We start from the raw sequence: 21,481 nt of genomic DNA, 5'->3' as shown, positions 1-21,481 counted from the left end.
GCCAGTGTTGGGTTACGACCTCCCCACGCCCCGCCCACGGGCTGCACTAACGATTTAAAAAAAGAAAGAAAAAGAAAAAAAGAAACTTTTTTCTCAAAATACAGTGGCGAATAAAAATGTAGATATATATAGATTTATTTAATATGTGTAAATATATAGATTAATATTATGGAAATAAACATGTTATATATATATATATATATATATATATATATATATATATATATATTATAGATACAGTATTTATGTATGGGTATATCTCTCTAATATATATGTGGATATATAGTTATATGTTGATAAATGGATGTATATTCATGTTGATATATAGACTTATATTATGCTTTTTATGTTCTATAAGTAAGTCTCTTGCTATTTGGACCTGATAAGTACATACTTCAATCCTACTCTATGTTGGTGGATCTGCGAGGTCTGCCCAAGAGCTGCCTTGTCTTTTGTCTACAAACACACATATATATATATATATATATATATATATATATATATAAATATATATATATATATATATATATATATGTGTGTGTGTATGTATGTATGTGTATATATATATTTGTACTTTATTTTTTTACTTTTTTGTATTGTTCTTTTTTAATATGCATATTCAAAATAAAGCTCAATAATGATAATAATAATAAACTCCCCATAATAAGCCTGAATTATGTCTGCGTTAAATCGACGCAGAGCACTTTGGTCGGCCTCGTCGTTTTTAAATGTGCTATATAAATAAAATTGACATTGACATTAACTAAACATAAATTATATGTCTGTATTTGCTTTTTTATACTATAGACTAATTTGTATAAATATATAATTATTACAAAAATAACCTGTTTAATACCTAAGCTCTATCATAAATATAATATAACTATGATATAAATATAATATAACTATGATATAAATATAACACGTGTATATATAAACATACAAAGACAATATGACGAAATACAGTAGCAGAACACACACAGGTGGTGATCTTTAAACACAGTCTTCACTTTTATACCTTAAATAAACTTTCTTTATATTACTTCTTAAATTGTTTTAACTCCAAATGCAAACCATTCCACAGTTTAATTCCACAAACTGATACACAAAAACGTATTTTTGTTGTACGCACAAATAAAGATTTGAAGTTTAGGTTACCCCTTAAATTATAACCCCCTTCCCTCCCATTGAATAATTTCTGAATGTTATCCGGTAGCAAATAATTTTTTGCTTTAAACATTACTTGTGCAGATTGAAATGCCACTAAATCCATAAGTTTTAGTACTTTAGACTGTAAGAACAGTGAGTTAGTGTGATCTCGATATCCAGCCTTATGAATGTATCGTATTGCTCTCTTTTGAAGTATGAGCTCTGCAGGTAAACCACCAATATGCCGTGGAAACCGATTTTAAAACAATGGAAGGGAGAAATGAATGTATACGTAAGCTCCTTTTTACTTATGAAATGAGTTAGAAACAGAAAGTTTCTAACTACAAATTCATTCCTTGACAATTACAAGAGTTACTCATCCCTTATCTCTAAAATTCCTCTTGTTAGGATTTGATGAATTTGTTAAAGGTTTGTAGGGGTTTTCTATAAGATTCTACACTGGTGGTTTTTCTCTATTTGCAAGGTCACCTCCTGTTCAGGAGTTTAGCTATAGTTTAGCTATTTTCTCTATTTGCAGGGTCAACTCCTGTTTTATGACTAGGCTGTTAAAATAGTTCAGATATTTACTCTTTGGTAGGTGAAGACTGTCATAATGGGGGACCCTTATGACGGAGGCCAGCTGGGCAGAGCAGATATGAAGAGAAACAGTGTTTTAACACTGATGGGTCTCATCCATTATCTGGGTTGACATCTCAAGTTGGAAGCAATAAACAGGGATATACAGCTGAAGGTCTGATATGTTGGGCACCTAGTTCCACCGATGGGGTTCACGTACAAAGAACACCTCCATTTTTAATATAAATACGACTGGATCCATGACCACCGTGTGCATTTCTCTCCTACCTCTGTGGTTTGAGAAAAGTGTACTTCCCAGTGGAAAACATTGTGCATGATAAAATAAAAGCTTGTATTAACATTTGATTCTGTTCACTGGTTTTCCTATGGTACACCAGACAAACGAACATGCAGATCTTTCACTCTCTTTCAAAGAAATATGCAAGAGTAAAAAAGTCTCAGGCAACCTAGTCTTTTTGTTATATCAAAGTCGAAATTATCTATTTATTTTCAGTATCTTTTTATTAAGTAACCAACAAAATACTAATGATTACGGAGGTGGCTGATTATTGGCAGTTTTAAAAATGTTTGTTTTAAAAATAGCAATAATTGACATCAACAATAGAAAATCCCTTATCAGTCAACCTGTGCCAATATATGTACACTAAATAAAAACACACCTTTAGAACAAAATAACTAAATTTGTGTCTCTTTTCTTTCATCTTTTTTTAAGAACGTTTCATGCAGATTCTTGCAAAGACATTAGTATTAATACATTTTTAGGTTTCAGAGAACCAGATTCCTGTAATTTCTCTTTTATCTTAAAAAAAACATACTAGAAAATGCACCAATGCCGTTCCAACCAAAAGAGTTTGGGTGCCTTATGCATTTGCATTCTGCTGTAGCTAGAAAGAGCAGCTTCAGAGCAGGGGAATCTGTGCCATCTGGCAGTCTGAGTTACAGCCCAGGGTAGAGCAAAGATTTTTGGGAGCCTGATTACACCTCTCCATAGTGCTGTTACTGAGCTGTTAAACCATGACTTGGGGTTATACAACCAGTCTTTAGAACTCCTCTCCCTGCTTCCTTTTACTCCTCCTCCAAGCACTTTGTGCTTTATTCATCAACGTCAACAGATCCATTTAAAACAGTTGCAATAGGGATGCTTGACAACACCTCGGTTTGCAACATTGGTTTGGAAACAAAGATGGTCCAAAAAGAACACTCCTCAAGACTAAAGGGGTTCATTGCAGCCAGAACAGGTCTAGGGTCTGAATGACGCACTCCCATAGAAGGAAATCTCATTTAGACCAGATCCTCAGTAAATAACTTGCTGGGGAATAAATGTATACAATAATATAAATTAGACTATCCTTTTTATGAGGTATAGTCATGGCAATAAACCAGACAGGGGAACTCCCAAGAGCCGACTGAAAAATATCCACTCAAAGCAGGATGCAAAATTACTTTCTAGAACCAACATTGGGGAAATTAAACTAATCTATTTAGTTCACCACACACTTCAGAGATCTATTGTTTCATAATGCTGATGTCTAAGGTTTGACTGTATATACACTGCATTTTTATGTAGTACTCAGTATTATATTGTTCTTGAGTAATTTATTTAATGCTCAGATTAAAGCAGACATTCAGTCTTCATCCTCTGTGGTGTTTATCTAAATCAATGTACCGGTATATACACTTAGGTGTATACATTCTCTCTCTCTATACACACACACACACACACACACACACACACACACACACACACACACACACACACACACACACACACACACACACACACTTCAGTTTCAAAGTACATATATATACATACGGTAATATAAAAAAAAATCTTACTGCTTTTACTTCCATAAGCCTTCCATAAGCCTTTTTGCACTATTTATATTGTTTTTTTTTTATATCGGTGTATAATTTTAAACTTTAGTTTTTACTGTTTTCATTGCGTGTGAATGAAACTCTCGATTCTTTGTACATGTGAAGAATTGACAATAAAGCTGACTGACTTGACTTTGATAAAGAATCTTTTTTTTTTCACAAAATACTTTTGCATTTTGGTTTAGATTTTTTTTTTATTTTGAAAACAATGCATTGGTTATTTCAGTTTTTTTTATTATGTAAAGCTATAGAACTGAAAGTTAAACTTTTTTTCATGAATAAATATTGCCACATTCATATGCATCTATGTCAAAGTCTCAAACTATCAACATGTTAAAGACCCTACTGAGTCAACATCAAAGTTCAAGGAAAAAAAAAAAGCAAAAAAAAAACAGACGTATGGTAGTGTCATTCTTGAACATTTATTTTTATGAACTGATTTGTCACAATCTAAACGACTATCCCTGATAACATCAAACAACTGAGATGAGGGTTTCATAGAACCCTGTTGCGCTGGCCACCAAGTCGCTTCAGGTCATACCTAAAGCAAAATTCAAACAGCTGCAGTATGTCCTTGACACCTCCTTGAGGCTGCCAAGTAGGAGAAATGTCTAATGAGAGGTAAAGAAAAACCTTGGGGTTTAGAGTTCACTTTAAATAAACAAGACAGGACAGTAATTGCACAAGCAGGAAGCCAATACACACATCTGTAAGTGTATTAGTAAGAATAAGTGTCAAATGGTCGCCATTTATAATCAGGTTTCAGTAAGAAGACCAGATCAGATGGTCATTATCCCATGATGCTACCAGTGTGCCATGAGCCTTAAGATAAAGCATTTCATTGGGAGGTTTTAAGCAGTATGAAGGAACTGAAATCACCTTTATTCCAGTTATGCTGCATTATTATTGAAGAGGAGTGTCTACTTTATAGATACACCTCCATTCAAGTAAGTTTTGATGCAATTTCCATTTCATTATGTGAAGGTTTACACATTCCATGGAAACACAGAAATGAAACACCATACCAAGAACTTGTCTGTAACGCAACTCCTTAAATGACAACTTGTTGATACAAGTATTAATGTAAAACACAAATCTCCAAAGATTGTAAAATTTTCTTTTTCCTGGAAAAACACCATAAAAATATCTGAAATGTATATATCTGTAAAATGCAAGAATGGCATTTTGCTCTTTATATTATGTACTAATCCGTTATGAAAAGCCCCAACTCAGTCCTCACAGGTTTTGAATTTAGAAATAACTAGATTATTTTTTTTTTAATCTACAATAACTTCTACATTTCAGGTGTGATCCAATCTGTAACTTAAACACAGTGTGACAAACATTGAGCAAGGTCTTTAAAATCAAAGATGCAACTATCAAACAAAGACAGGAATTCATTGACGGGTGATCATACAAGTTCTCCCTCAAAAAACTGCCACCAAGCAAGACTTTCTGTGAACACACCGTCTTTCTACTTCGAATGCAAGCAAGGCTTCAGTCAAACTATTCCAACGAGGGCCACAGACCCCATAACAGCGATGCAACATAAGCCAGGCTGAAGCTGTGACCGAGGTGGAGTGGAGAACTGTTGACCTCAGTAAGAGAATTTTCCTGTCCAGCTACTCCAACAGGGAGGGACCACTGCTGACCGTCCATTTAGTCAGAGATGGTTAGTTTTGAGTCTGAGCCAGTCCACTTCCATGAAGGCCCTTCAGGAGCGGCTGCGGTCCTCTTGGGTTCCCACCAACATTTTACTGTATAGCTTCTGCTGCTCTTCTTTAAAGGTATCTTTTACCTTTCCTCTCTTTAGTCCTCCATCCCTACAAAAGATTTGATACAAAGTGGACAATGATGCAGATCATATTCTCTTACCAATAAAAGGTTCTAACCAGACATGAAATGACGACATGTTCCAACACAGAGAGCCATTTATGACACTAAAGCAGACATGATAATGAAGTATTTGAATGACCAACATGCATAATGTAATACAAACACTTTGACCGCCTTTGACAAAATCTGACCAAAGACTAGCGAATCACCACTGTTGGAGGATGATCATCCATGTTTTAGTTTGTAGGACAAGAAAAGAAACGTGAAAAAAAGTGATTGAATATTTTTCCCCTCAGGGAAATAATAATTTATATGAAAAAAACAACACAACAAAAAGCCTACAAAATATATTTTGAGGTATTACAAAACCAGATTTTTCATGATACATTTTTTGTTTCTCCCTCATTAAAAAAAATAAACGATATATATATTTAAATGAAACTCTTCCAAGATTGGTGATTCTTATTTTATGTTAGCAGGTTCGAGAACAACACAAGGCTGCCTGCAGATGTGTCCCTTAAGTAGGTATATTGACACTGCATAGACCAGATTTTTCGCATTTTCAGGTAGGAGGAAATGCACAGATGGAGACAATAGTATTAATGATGGCCAAGATGTATTAAGTGATTCAATGGAGTGTGAGAGCAAAGATATCTACATACTGCATGACCCTATTTAAACACAGTTCAAAATGTTTCCAGTTACAAGTGGGCATTTCCTGCCGTGAGTGTGGGAACTGGGAATCTTACCACAAGAGGTCAACCAGTCCACCTTGCCTGGCTATGGCTGCTTTGACACGATTGGCAAACTGTACGGCATCCTCTCCCTCCTGTTGGAGAGGACTGATGTAAATATAAAACTGCCAAACAAGTGGTCAACTCAAAGAATAATACAGATGTTAACTATAAAGTCTTCATACAAATATAAAGCCACATCACTGTGTTTGATTTGAGTATAAAAAAAAACATTCACAACCAACATTGTATGTAGAGCAAGTCGTGGTGTTACTTCATGGGACTGTATCAAAACATGTTGTGTTTAATGTAGCAGCAAGACTATTAGTACATCTCTGAGTGTAAAACTGCAGTGTAACTTATTAAGTACAAAATAAAGTTATGGTTTGGTTAAAAAAAAAAAAAAAAGCTCCACAGTGACATGTAATTGACACGACATGGTCCACAGTTGCAAGTCCAGCTCTTTAATAGGCTCCTTTATGTTGCATTACCTGCATTCAGTGTGTTCTCTAGGCCTCTGCTTTACGCCTTCGTACATTAATAATACCTTACAACTGACTATTTGGAGGAGATGATCCATGCTGAAGACAGCAACATTCATGACAAATAGTACATTTTTTAGAAGGCTGTAATGCAATGTTGGAGTCTAACCTCTCTAGACATAGGAGGAAGGTACCACACGCTGCAGACGATGGCCCAGCTGCTCATCATTCGTAAAAGGTAGTTGACCATCCCAAATTTGCTGCTATTCCAGAATGCATCTCCAAATCGGGGATCATACTGCAAAAAGCAAATATGAATTAATATCAACTTAAAAAACTAAGGAAATTTGTGTTTGGTAGATTATTTCTTTGCTGTAACAATGCTTCTTGGCAATACATTGGAAAGCCTGTTTATTTCCCTTTTAAATGGTGCAACATTTGTAATGAACATGCATTTGTGTGCATGTGGGTTGTGCCCATGAAAAATATGCCAAATCTTTTCTGCCAATGCCAAACAGCTTATTTTGCTGTTGCTACTAACTCTTGTTTTGAGCTTCTGGTACCCCCAATTGTGAGCATGGGCTCTGCTGCAGTGGTCAGTAGGTGTCTGGTCCAAGAATCAGCATGCCATGTTTGACTGATCTGGATCGGACCCGTGCCATAGGGCAACTCTAGCTGGTGTTCCAGGCTCTTGTTTGTTAAATGGATAAATTGTTAAATTGTGTTGTTTATTCAAACTTCAATCATCCAAACGAGAGTCAAAGTTGTTTGGCATTGGCAGAAAAGATATGGCAAATTTTTCATGGGCACAACCCACATACTCATCCCACAAATGCATGTTCTTACAAATGTGCCACTACGGACATAAAGAATAATCAGTGCTAATGGGCGAAATAACACATTGCAGAAGAAAAAAAGGAAAGAAAAACAAGAACTCGTACCTTGATGGCCACAGGGTAGACTGTGGTACCAATTTCAAAGCTGCCCTTCTTAAACATCATTACAGACGTGTTATTTATACAGGTACCTGAAGATTTGAGACAACAGTTAAATAACTTGTTGCTGTCTTTCATTGAAAGACTTAAAAGCTTTTGTTTAATGTTAAAAATTCAGTGTAAACCAGATCACTTAATAAAAAGCTCACCTTCTGGGAAAATGAGAATAGGCAGTTTCGTTTTATCATCTACATGGTCATTCAGTCTGTAAAGCGAAAAAAAATGTAAGTTGTGATTTCAAATAATTTGAGATTCTTAGGACATTTCAATTTTTATCTTTTCAAATCAGCCATAATTTTGCAAAACTTCTATTGAATTAAAAAAAGAAAAAAGGTTGTAGTGTTACCTTTTGGCCACTAGATGTCTGTCTTTAACTTCTGAACGTTCAAACCAAATGTGTGGGCAAGCTTTGACCATGGATCGCTGAATGACCCCCATCAAGCCACCATGAATTTGTCCAACCTGACAACACAAACAAGCAAATGGAAACACTTCTATTTATGGGAGAAATGTGAAGACAACCTGGGGCTGCAATTAGAAGACAGTGTCAATGTTTTTTGCATCTTCCAGTAAGGAAGTACTATACTTACCATGGCATAGCACCCATCACTGGCCAGGATGATAACATCAATTGGGGAGGTGTGGTTTGCGACACAGATGCCTCCATTCTTGGGTTTATTTTCCCTAGAACAGAAGGGAGGTGAAAACTCTTTAAAATTTGAATTTTGAGAAAATCTCATGGAAGATCTGTTACTAAAAACTGCAAAAATGCTGAGGGGGATGAACAGTCTCAAGCTACACAGTTGCTGCACAATAGGACAATGAGGAAAACAATGTTAAAAAATTCTTAATAGAATGCAAGTACAATTTAGTCCACAGTGTCTCCCTCTCTCCTTGGACGAAACAAAGCAACCCATGGTGCCTGTGATAAAAAAATTCTGTCCCACTACACATGCAGAACTTGAACATACAGAGTCCACATTCCATAGATATAGAGTTACAATCTTAAATAGAGAGTGTGCAAGACTTCCTATGGCACTTGATTATTTTTAGCACCACACTGGGGAGGAACATGTTACAAACAGAAGAGTCTGATAGTCGGCCATTCTGAAAAGTCGCATTAAAAGGAGCCTTTTTTTGTTTCAACAATGCACGCACACGCGCACACACACGCACCTTGCTAGCTGATTATTTACATTGTAAGTTGCTACTTCAACAATGATTTCTGGTTCAAGTTAAAACACCTGTCGGCTCCACCATCTAATATTTAACAGTAGGAAGAACCAACATTGCATTATGATTAAATTTGAGAGTAAAATCAGCGTGTAAATAGAATGACCGACTTTTAGATTAGTTGAATTACTGAATTTCTGTCCTTCAACAATCCAATGTTTGTTCAACATTAAGAGCTTTTCATTTGGTTACAATGTGACACAGACATTCAGTACTTCTGCTAACAATATTTAAGGCCATATAAGCACAATTTAGTCAGAGATATGATTATGAAAAAAAACAACTGAAGGATTGGACAGATTACTCAATCTGAAACTCTGAACAAAAAGGTGCTTTGTAGCATGTTGTTGTGAGTTCAATGGAAGATAGCCAGATGAAAAGGGAGCCACATTTGTGATATTGGATATCCTGGTGTCGGACTTGATAGACCTCATGTCTCATGGTAAACCCCACTGTTTTCTCCATCTACCCAAAGCTAATGTGACAGCTAAAGACAAGTTACAGTTATGTCATACTGGCATTTAATTAAAAAAAAAATAATGCAATAGCCAATGTCCTCCTTTAAATTTACACAGACTTAAAAGGAGGCAGCTCAATGCCACATGAGTCTGATCACACAGAGCATGTCAACTTTGCATAGTGAGGCAGGAGCTTAATTTCTAAGAGCATCGTTTTCCACCTTGCCAGCTCAAAATGGTTCAAAGCACTCAACTCCCCTTTGTGTACCTCTGTTACTACTTCCAAAGGTGGAACAAAGGCACAACAGAAATAGCCCACGGTTCTGCCTTGGGGCTTTTCACATACAAAATAATGTGTAATATCATTGCAAAAGTCCCACTGTGAAGTGCTTGTGTAAGGCGTTTAACAGAAGAAAAAAAAAGCAAAATTAGAACAACCAGTCCTACCACAAATACAAACAAGACTGCCTCTGCAAAATCTGAAGAAATAAGAGTCAGAAAACTTTCAGACTGCTGTGTAAAAAAACTATTAACACATCTGTATTACATATGTTAACCACCTGAGTGACTATCTGAGTGCATTAAGTTATCAAGAATAAAGACATGACTGATTGTCCAACTTCAGTAGATTTAACACATCATTTGCATACAAGCGTGTCAAAATGTGCATTAGGAGCCTCGTGCAGAAGTGGCACAGAGAAACAGAATGCATAGTCATTTTAACAACACAAGAATGATTAAAACTAATGATTATCATAAGTCATAGGAGCTGTGTGTGACAGCAGAGCCAAAACCCTCAAGACAAAATGTGAGTTTGCACCAGCTGCACTCATAAGGAGGTTATAGAATAGTTAAGACTAATATTTCCATCACAAGTCTACACTTTTTTTTGCAAGTATAAAAGCACATACTGTAACTAACACACATAAACACATAAATGAATATAATGTCATGATTGATATAATGAACAGTATAAAAATCACTTACTAAACCACAGAGAAAAAGGCTCTTGCTATATTTGAAGTTCACAAAATGCCCACAAGACACGAGCCAAGAAGGAAACCAAAACCAGCATTGTTTACCTCCATGGCCACCAAAAACCAAACATCAAGCCCCAAATTTCAAGAAGCCAGTAAGAGACTTCATGGTACCAACTACACTTACTATCGGGTAAAATCCCTCAAGGAAAAAAAACCCCCCAAATTAAGGAAAAAAAATAAAAAATAAAAAATAAAAGTAAAACACACCACAGTTCTTCTTCAGAACCGGAGTCATGGGCACCATACACCAGTCAATATCCAGAAAGGAAGTTGCTGCAGGGGCAGTGAAATGATCATGAGAGTACGTGTAGGATGTACCAATGCCTCTCATGATCATCGTATGCACCTGGGGAATCATACAGCCCAACACACAATCTAAGCCTGATCTGCCAGTCTTAGAGCTTACCGACGGGTTGGTGGCAAATCTGGAGCCGGTCAGCAATCAAGGAGTTAGCCCTTAATCATTATGTGTGAACAAATTAAAGACCTGTCAGAGATATTTGCTGACACATTGCCAAACCATTGCAAACAACTGATGAACATTTAACAACACAAATATCTGGCATGGTACTTTGAACTATTTGAGCTCCAGCCAGTGAGTGAGCAAGGCAGTGGGTAAGGTCAGCATGAGAAAGGGAATCCCGAAGGGGAAATGTCTGAGGCAAAGGCCACAAAGACAAGGTCTCATACCACAATACAGCAGGAAACTATTTTTCATTACAAAGGATGTGTCAGCAAGAAGGACTGAGATATATAACTTTTTTTTTCTTTTTTTAAAATACAGCCTCTAAGGTGAGAAAAATTCCCGAAGAAACAGCAAACATTTGGGACAACAAGAGTAATTCAAAACTTAAGAGCCTCACCCTGCTGAGCAGGCCAAAGGCTAATAATCTAACAAAGGCTAAGAGGCTTGAAATAAAGCTTGTAAATACAAGCCAAACAGCCTGTTATTATTTCCTCATTAAATGTTACCGTATGGAGATGATTATAATAATTATAAAAACTACTGGAAATCAGCCAAAACTGGATTCAAAAGGTGAGACCTTTAAGGATATCAGCAACTGAAATTGGGCAAGAAAACTACAATTGGTGCAAATCTAATTAAAAGTTTAAGCATAACACATACAAAAGGTAACAAGGTTAGTAGTAGCAAGGGTGCAGACCTTTAAAGTCTTATTGAACTACTTATAACCACACCTTCATAGGGACAAAAAAGGGAACAAAAAAAGAAAAAAGTATATTTCACTGCCACCTCAAAACGAGTGAGGAGAGAATGTAGATGAGTGTAACATTTTCACAGTTTAAAAAAAAAACAAAACAAAAAAAAAACAACTAATGAATTAACTTCCCACCTGCTTCTAATTTGGTTGGCACATACATTTTTTCTTTGTTAAAACGATAAAATAAAAAAAGAAAACTGCTCTCTGAAAGTTTTAGTGAAGACTGAAACACTTTTAGCAAACAAAACCAGCTGTCTGAGACTGCAGTTAATCAGTAAATACATAAAACACCCTTCCTCGTCTACATCCTGTTACATCCACCCCCATCTTGATAAACATACAGCCTCTAGCGTCATTTTCTTCCTCACTTCTGACTTTGCTGAACTGCATACAGACACTAGATCATCCATCTGCATCCCAGTGGTGAAAAATATATAAAATACTCTCCTCAGTTAGAACAGAAAAAATGTTGTGGTTTTTTTTGTAATTTGTAGCATCAACTTGCAACACTGACATTTACATTTGGCAAACTCTTTAGAAATCCCTTTTGTCCATTCACTGGAGAGCAAAGTTGTGCAAAGTAACTGTGGGTTAGGCAAGTAAAAAAAAAAAAAACTTTAACGTGACACTGAGCAGTCTACAGTGAGACAGTCTTTACAGTCAAGAAAGCACCGTCAGATGTTCCTGAGAGAAACTGTGGTCCACCACAAGTACAAGTTTGTTTGAGCTCAAATTGTTGGGTGCAGTTAGGTTGCACAATAAAACATTTACACTCTACATGTTGATAATATTTGTATAATTAGATGGAACATCACTCCTCAACATACCAATTTAAATGCTAATTTAGATGAAATGTGTCAGTTGCTGCAGGGTGCCGTTTTTCTTTGTTTTTTTTTTAAAATATGTTGCTGGAATACAAATAACACATTTCATCTTTTAACTTCTGCATAAACTATTTACCACCAGGAGTAATTTTAGCAGCAAAGCAAAGACATTAACACCAAACACTGAAATATTTGTTTATACTGTATATTGCAAGACACATTATCCCCCCGGTTAACCACCAGGATATTGCATGTTGCATGTCTTTTCATAATGACATTAAGCTCAAGTCCTGCATTCAATCAAACAGCTTGACTTGAATTTAAAAGTTCAATGAGCAATGGACCAACATGCCCTGTTAGACTGATTATAAACCCCAGGTGTGCTTCTGTGTTGTGAGCCCTTCCAATAAAACCAACACCACCGATAAGGAAAGCAAGTATAGCTGCTTCTGCGTTAATTAAAGAAAGATGGCTACAACAGCAGAACTGTGACTTCATATTATTTATGACTCAGCAAATGTTTGCAAAAAACATTTTTTTCCCCCAGATTAACTAATAAACTTAACTGAACGGTTTTACTGATGCTTATGCAAATTACCCAATAAAAGGTAGAAGTAAGAAGCAAGAGAGAAAAAAACAAAAACAAAAAAAAAAAACATTCACACAACTTATAGGTATGTGGAATAACGATGGAAGTAATTTACCTGTCATGATAGGTTATGATGGCAGTCAGGGCTCGGACACATATTCTGTAGCACATTAAATGTACTTTCTGGCTCAGGAAATTTTTTATCCTGTAAGAAAAAGTATACAACACCTTACCATCCACAAGTCTGGGCTAACCAGTTTGATAAAGTTCAACAAAGATGTTGTGATGAATCTCACCGTCCATTTGGCAGCAGTCCAATTACAGAAGTGAGAAACACGAGGAGGCCTACACCAGTGAAAGCAAGAGTTACCCTGGTGAAGAGACAGACACGTTACAACTCAGACTGTTACAGCAAAGCCCTTAGGTGAGCAACTGCAACACACTCAACAAAAGAAAACAGGCACTTTGATTCATTTCACTACAGACATGAACCAAAGATCTTATCAAATTAACAACCCCATTATATAAATATATTTTAAAGTCAGCAACACATTAAAAAAATAAAAATAAATAAAGGTTGCCATGTTAAAGTTTTTACAACTCTGTATTACTACTATTCCTCAAAAAAAAAAAAAAGAAGACAAAATACATTCTGGCATTGTGGACACTAAGCAATTAACTTTTTGTTAAGGTGTGATTTGTTTCCCCCCGTTCTTTCTGCAAACACCTCTTAATGAGAGTATGGGAGCGTGGTGTTTGTCGTTACATTTATTCCATGTATAAATTAACACATTCTGACTTGGAGACAGGTCAGGACAATCAAGCATCCATTAGTTCTTCTACAACGATGTCTTCGGTTGTGCCTCGTTTCAGTAAAAAGAGAACGGACAGGTTCAAAATCAGTATACCCTCCAGAATTCTTTAATTTGTGAATAATATGCACTGTAGAAAAAGAAATGTTCAGCATTTCTTCAAAATCACTATTCTTAGACATTTTACAATTTAGCAATTTGTGGACAAACTGGAGATCTTCTATCAATGTTCCTAAAAGACTCAGTGACATAATTACATTAATATTTTTCCTCGTTTAATAACAGGACATTCGGAATGTGTTTCATGCTTTAAATGCAAGCCATATACTGTATATTAACAAATAATATATGGAAAAAAGGGTTGATGACACAATACTGTACATGAACCTTTTTTCATTTTATACCTCACAACTTTTTCAGATTTGGGTGTACAAGTAAAGGTCAATGATTCAGGTCTCCCCCCCAGATGAGCGTGGAGGTTTTGTCCTCAATTATAAACATCATAATATTCCCAACAACCACATAATTCATAAGAGAGCATTTTAGGCAAAGCTTAAGATGACCTGCAAGTTGACTTAATCAGGATGAATCAATCATTCAGGGTTGGAGAAGGTACTATTAAATTTACTATTGCAAAAAACAAACACACAAGAAGCTACCATGCACATGGTGAGTAAAGCCAGTAGTTAACTTGCTAAACGCTGAAGGAGATAATTTATTATAGCTGCACAGCAGACTAGATTGATGTCCATGTGTGGAACAGTGGTCTGATCTGTGTCCCCACTAGCAGCTGGAAACGTGCCAGCCAGGCTTAATTGTGAGTCACTGTCCTGGTACCTGTGTACGATAAGCCTGATCCCTTTTACGAGACACATTCAGACTTAAATTCTTTTCTCAGCTCTCTGAAGTCTACAGAGAATGAGGAATTCCCCAAAGGTTAACGTGCCTTCATGTGCTTCCTCTCCGGCTGCACTTGCACCACATAATGCAGTAATGGTGGGTGGTAGAAAAGTGACGATCAGACTAACATTAACAACTTTGTTTATATAGCTAACTTTTTACACAATGATACAATTATTATTCTCCCTTTTCTTTTAAATAATGGCACATTTTAGTGCTCTGCTTGTATGTTCAACCACTGATTGTATACTTGCACTGCCTCAGCCAGTTCAAAGCTGTTTCAACCAACCACCATACAGTTGTACTTCCTAGATAAATGTTCTTCTATCCTGGTCATCTCAACCCATTGTCATGCATCTCTTAGATGCTTCACACTTGGCTCAAATTAGTCATTGGGTCCTATGTTAACTTGTGTAGCTCTTGAGGACAAACCGATGGTGATGCAATGAAGTCCATCTGAGCAGAGAAACATCTTAAACATGCAGAGCACGCGGGTCATGAGGACCTGGACTGAAGAACATTGTCTCAAAATGTTCTCTTTATGTTGGGAAAGCCTCTACTTTGAAGCAAAAGTTAACTACAATCTGCCACAGTTCATCTAGTATATATGGGGATCTTACTCTTACATGCTTATGAGCTATGAAAAGGTTACTTGGATCCAAAACCATCTACTCACTTTGACTAAAACATTTTAAGACCACTTTCTGTTATGGAACACTAACATTAGACACAAAGTGAACATTTAATCTAGCTCCATCTTATTCCCAAATATTTAAGTTACAATATATAAAAGCAGCTACCCCATTGAATTCACACATCATTTATCATAAAAAAGACCACAAAAGCACACACAAGGACAACCTGCAAAAAAGGAACATGTCAGGTTAATGCACCACGAAACACCTTTTAATCTTTTATATTTACATTTAGTAAAAGGCCATAAAAACTGAAATAATAGGGTTGTATGAATCTTCCATACACACCCTGAATCTGTAGAATGAAATCCCCTTCTACATTGGGAGGACACTTAATACCTTAGCGGCAGCAGGAAGCCATAGCGGATCAGGAGGCCCAGCCCCCATAGGACAGTCAGCCTCAGGCTGATATAGTGGAAGTTATAGTTGCTGCGGGTCAGGAGGTTCCAGGACTCCAACTCCTCAGCAGAAAACCGCTTGGTCACCTCATCATCCATGATGCTCTCCACCCCTCGTCGTGCAAAATAGAAGATGTCAGACATCTCAAACTCAGGGGCTGAGTCCAAGTCTTTGTTGCTACCACTCCGCCGGATCTCCTTAATCTCCTCCTCCAAAGAAGTGGGCTCCTTAGCAATGATAGCTATAGCAAAACACAAAGGCATTAGGTCAACAGTATATCCAACAATAAACAAACAATTCAACACACATTTGCATGAAGAAACAATGGTGGCATACTTTACCATTCGAGTATGGTTTGTACAGGAGGTGGTTCTTTTCTTTTGCTCCTCTTTCTATTCTAAGTGTTGCCCACTAAAAGAAAAGAAGCAAAAATTACTCAAAAAAATACAACATTGACAACTTGTGTGACAAATTAATAAACAAAACTGCTCAGGTTTAAAGTTTTCAGCTCAGACATCATAATGGAAATGATATGGTTTGAAGTCGTTTCACTGCCTCACCGACTGAACAACATAGTCTCTGATAAAAATAAGATTTTTGCATGATAGTGTCAAGAAAACAGAAAATATAAGGTTGTCAAAAGAAAAAGAAACCAATGTTACAATGTCACTTTTCGCCATTTAAATTTCAGCATATAAAACCAGTTTGAAGCCAAGCCACGTGGGTGCACTTTGTTTGTTGAGACAACAAACTGAAGACCAGGAAAAAGACATGCTGTTCTTTGAGCTGTGAGACAACAGAAAAGATCAAGTAGTTATGGGCAGGAATGTGCTAGATGAGATTTATTTAACCAGCAATTTCACACTACTGCACAAATGGTAAATTTAAAGTTTGTCATAAAAAGTCAAAGATAGGGAAGAAACTAGCACTGCAGTGAAGCTGCAGGTTCCAGTACAGTAACGCTGCGCATGGGCGGCTCAATGTGTAACAGACTGAGCCAGGAGGGAATGTAAAGCATGTCATAAAAATGTTCTGCTTGGAGCTTATGGTTTCATCCCCCACTGTTGAAAAACAGGGTTTCACAACTCAAAACTCTATATGCCTTTAACAGAGACATTCAACTAACATTCAAGAGAAATGTTAAGAAAAAGTAACACACAGTCACGTGGTCGGTCAATGTGACACGTCTATCTTGGATCTCATTCCATCAGATCACACATAGTTTTCGCCAATTAAGCATTCCTTTCGCTTTCTGCTAGAGCTACCTTTAAATCATGTCATGACAAGCTGTATTACTGCGTCATCCCAGAAAAATTTTGCTGCAGATGGCAGGAGTGACTTTTAGAATGAGAAAGAAACGAGAAGCTGCTCCTTTCTAGCAAGAACAAAATATGGGCAGCAAGAATTGTGTGTGAAGATTTAAACTTCTTTGTGTCTTGTGAAATGCACCAACATCATGGTTGCAACACAAATGTCTTCTTGGGTAATAGATACTGTCATGTTCGTTATGCAATTATCACAGAGATAAATTATTTGATGAATCAAAAACTACAGTCTTGACTGTGCACCAAATCATGCAAACAGCATCCTCTCCACTGTTTTACATCTTTCTATAGACCTTTTTTCTCAAACTCTCATAGTAGCAACTACCATAAGGAGTAAAGAACATTTCTTGTACGTCACAATTGCTAAATTATTTCTGGTATAATGATCAACTCAGACAAACTAGTGATGTTAGTTTATAGCATAACAGAATATGCATTAATGCAATCAAAGGCAATTCGTACTCATTTAAATTTAGAGTGAAAACTGCAAAGCCGTAAATAAGACGACAATCTCAAAGCAAACATTTACTGAAAAGGTCTGTGGCATAGTTTTGTACAGTTACACAACAGCAGACGAATGCCCAGAGGAGAGGGTGTTAATCTGTATCAGCCCGCTAATAAAGTAGGCACTGTTAGGAAGCTAAAGACAAACGTAAAGCCAGCAGCTTATCAGTCCCTTGAGCTGTGTGCATGATAGATGTCTGTCCCTAAACCTTAATTCTTCCTATGCCCAACAAACTGCAGTCTTTTCATATCCAACAGTATCTAATAAAAAACAAAACAAGTAATCTCTGTGACACAATAACAAGTCTTGAAACACAGGATGTTTGCAGGTGCAAAAAAAAGTGGGAACTATTTAGGTTAAAAAAAAAACAACACCACACACTAGGAATGGGCGATATTTTACCGTTCACGATATACCGTCAAAAGATTCCCCACGGTAAGAATTTGTCATCTCGCGGTAAAAACGATAAATTCCTGTTGATGACGTTTTTGTGTGAAGCCTGATTTATGGTTCTGCGTTAAATCGACGTAGAGCCTACGGCGTCCCCTACGGCGTAGGCTCTGCGTCGATTTAACGCGGAACCATAAATCAGCCTTAACAAACATGGCGGAAGGCGGATCTGAGAGCGAGGAGCTTGTTTTTTAAACGAGGCTCCAGCTCCATTATCTGGAACTGGTTTGGATTTAAAAAGAGTGACCAGGAGCAAACATTATCTATTATATGCAGACTGCAAACAAACAGTGAGTGCAAAGGATGGCTTTTGTCCTGTTTCTTTATTTATCAGGTTGTATCTTTTTTCTACTTTGTGATTTTATAAGCTAAGAAAACTTGAAGGACAATGGTACTTTTGCTGTTTGCAAAAGTTATCCCACTGTTTAACCCGATACAGTTTGAATAAATGTTGAATCTGTTCTTACATTTCAAACTTGTTTCATTTGAGTCATTACAGTTTTGCAGTACAGGTGTACTAATTTAATTGGTTTTTATTAATTCAATTTAATTGGTGTAGTTTAGTAGCATTTAGTATTCTTTTAGAGCAGTGTTTTGGGGGCTCCAAAGTTAAAAAGGTGGAGTTCAATTGGTATTTTTTCTATCGTCATTTTTATCGTTATCGGGATAAGTGCCAGAAATTATCGTGATACATTTTTTAGTCCAATACCGCCCATCCCTACCACACACACATATAAACTGTTAGTTTGTGTGCAACATTCACTTAATCATCATCAGAATTGCTACATCTATTCAGTCTAACTCAATAAAGTCCATTCTGTCTTTGGCTTACACTGTGATGAAGGCGAAAGACCCCCGCTGAAACATGTCAGGTAAATAACAACCTGCAAAATCTTTGAGATTTAACAAAAAAAAAACAAAAAAAAAAACAAATTGAATCTATTCAGTCTGTTTGGTAACAGCTCTTACCTCAAAGATCTTTAACAAGGTTTTCATATAAAGACGACGAATCCCAAACGACACTCCAAAAATGGCTGGCACAATGATGAAAACCAGCAGCAGGGTGAACCACACCGTGAAGGAGATACCCAGCAGGATACACAGCAGGTTATCAAAGGGGTTGAAGAAGAGTCCCATCTTGAAAACTGATGGAGTTGTTTTGTTGTCTTCTTCTTGGTAATGGGTTAAATCAAAGGGTTGGATGTGGAGGCTGCGTCTGCCTCCTGGCCCAAAATGGCCCTTATCTTTTGTCACAAAAGAGACTTCATGGAGACAATTAAAAAACTGAGCTTCTCCTCACACTGAATGGAGAATTAATAAAAATATAAGCAGCCATCTTGACTTTGCCCACTTGGGCATTTTACAGGAGTTTTATTGGGAAATGGAGTTTAACGTCAGGAACATTAATGATGAGAAATGAAGCTGTTCCACTGAGGAAGAAAAAAAAAAACAGCTCATCCAGGCGGCCAATGTCTTCTGCTAATGGGGAAAAAAAAAGTGTCCTGCTGATGCCAGAGATGTAAAAAAAAAAAAACAACAACTGGGAACAGCAGGTGGTCCTCTTGTCTGGTCAAGATCCGATGGTTTTGCAGCTCAGTGTCGAAAACATCTGCAAAATACGTATGACGAAACAGTCAGGACAGCATGTTATACTATCATGTCCCAGTCAGCATGAGGGGATACTGTGTAATTTAATCATTCAAAGTAGAAGACGTGTCTTTCTGCCCGCATCTCCTGCACACATTTTCAATTCCGGTGTTCAAGTTTGATGGTAGACTCTGGTTCATATCTGTCAAGTTTTGGATTTAAAAATACGGGAAATTTTCCAGGGCTGTTGAGGCTGCTGCCCCCGCGACCCGGGAACGGATAAGCGGAAGAAGATGGATGGATGTAAATTTTCCACCGCTGTCCCACCAGCCCAACCGTGGTCCAGTATCTTACATTTTAAGACAGATTTACGAGAAATCTAAAATAACTACCCGTCAACCACTTACAAACTACACATATGTGCTCATAGCCTGATAAGTCTACCTTTGTTGACACTGAAATGCTGTGGACAATTCCATGTATGTAATTCCTGTAATAGAGCCTAAATGAAAACACAAAAGTGAATTAAACCACACTTGTTTTTTTTTTAAATATTTTCTGTTTATATACACATGGATTGTCTTCAAGTGAAACAATTACAGTTTATTTTAATTTGTCATTTTCACTCATGTTGCTCCTCTTTAGGAAAGTAAATTTAATATCCCATTTTAGAGATATTTATACGAAGTCTTCGCTTTTTTGGGCAGAAATGTCTCCTCTCTCGTTTCATCCATCCATCTCTGATTTGTTTTTCCGAGTTCACTCCCGTTGTCGCCACTAACCTCGCGAGAACTGCGACCCAGGGTCTCGCGAGGTTAGAGACAATTCAGTTTGCAGTTTAAAAATGATTATATTAAAAAACGGGAAATTTACGGGGAAAATACTAATACGTGAAGAAGGCTGAAAAGATAGGTAAAATATGGTAGTTTCCCGGCCAAAACCGGGGACTTTGACAGGTCTGCTCTGGTTAGTGTGAAACCACATGGATGAGAGCTATCTTGGGCGGTGTACGTCACTCTCCCCAGCGGACGAGATAACACAATCTCACATTTGTACTGTTATTAGCTGCGGCGCAGTGATAAGGCTGGCTGGAGGCCCTGCATCCCCTAAGAGGATGCAGAGCACCCATCCACAGCTAACACCCGTGCAGCACGCCGCTCCTCTCCGCTAAACGCTCATTTATGGTCCCGCGTTACACCTACGGCGTATGGTACGCGGCGACGCGCACCATACGCCGTACCCTACGGCGTAGGTTCTGCGTCGATTTAACGCGGAACCATAAATCAGCCCCAACATTAGCCCGCTCTCATCCCCCGACACTCGGGCTGAGGAGAAACGCTACACGCTGACACAAAACCTTCCAGGATTTGGTACGATCCGGGCATTACACTTCCCGAATCTAAAAAAAATATATATTTAAAAGGGAGTTAATGTTGAACTAACCCACAATCCCGTACAGTACGGCTTCACCCGTCCATCACTTTGTCTTTGTCTCGGTGTGAAGACAAACTCCGCCCGCAGGACGAGCAGCGCTCAGCCAGGATCAGCCACACACATCCGCCTGCGTACTTAGACCAGCTCCGGACAAATCCCTGCAGACAAACACAGGTCCGCACCGCCCCCTGGTGGCCCGAATCAGCTACTGCTACTTCTTCTTCTCCTTTCGGCCTTTCCCTTCAGGGGTCGCCATAGTTGCTCTTACCCCAACTACCTTCATGTCCTCTTTCACTACAATAAACTATACTATAAACCTCCTAATTATATGTGTATGTATTC

At 37.5% G+C, this 21,481-nt stretch overlaps 1 protein-coding gene across 1 annotated transcript; it reads right to left on the bottom strand.

Annotated features, from left to right (window-relative positions):
• Positions 1 to 4,024: 4,024 nt before the first annotated feature.
• LOC133450334 (glycerol-3-phosphate acyltransferase 4) lies at positions 4,025 to 21,261 on the bottom strand. Its single transcript, XM_061728867.1, has 13 exons — positions 21,149 to 21,261; positions 19,088 to 19,727; positions 16,180 to 16,249; positions 15,779 to 16,079; positions 13,329 to 13,403; positions 13,148 to 13,237; positions 8,259 to 8,352; positions 8,015 to 8,130; positions 7,818 to 7,873; positions 7,615 to 7,700; positions 6,843 to 6,971; positions 6,207 to 6,286; positions 4,025 to 5,444 (listed from the first exon to the last, which is right to left on the bottom strand). The coding sequence occupies exons 2-13, from the start codon at positions 19,253 to 19,255 to the stop codon at positions 5,336 to 5,338; spliced, it is 1,374 nt and encodes a 457-aa protein (XP_061584851.1). The 5' UTR covers positions 19,256 to 19,727; positions 21,149 to 21,261; the 3' UTR covers positions 4,025 to 5,335.
• Between the last annotated feature and the right edge of the window lie 220 nt (positions 21,262 to 21,481).

Source organism: Cololabis saira, chromosome 9, assembly GCF_033807715.1.
Source record: "Cololabis saira isolate AMF1-May2022 chromosome 9, fColSai1.1, whole genome shotgun sequence".
NCBI lineage: Eukaryota > Metazoa > Chordata > Actinopteri > Beloniformes > Belonidae > Cololabis > Cololabis saira.
Note: the sequence above shows the minus strand (reverse complement) of the source record. Positions and strands in the feature narration are given on the sequence as shown.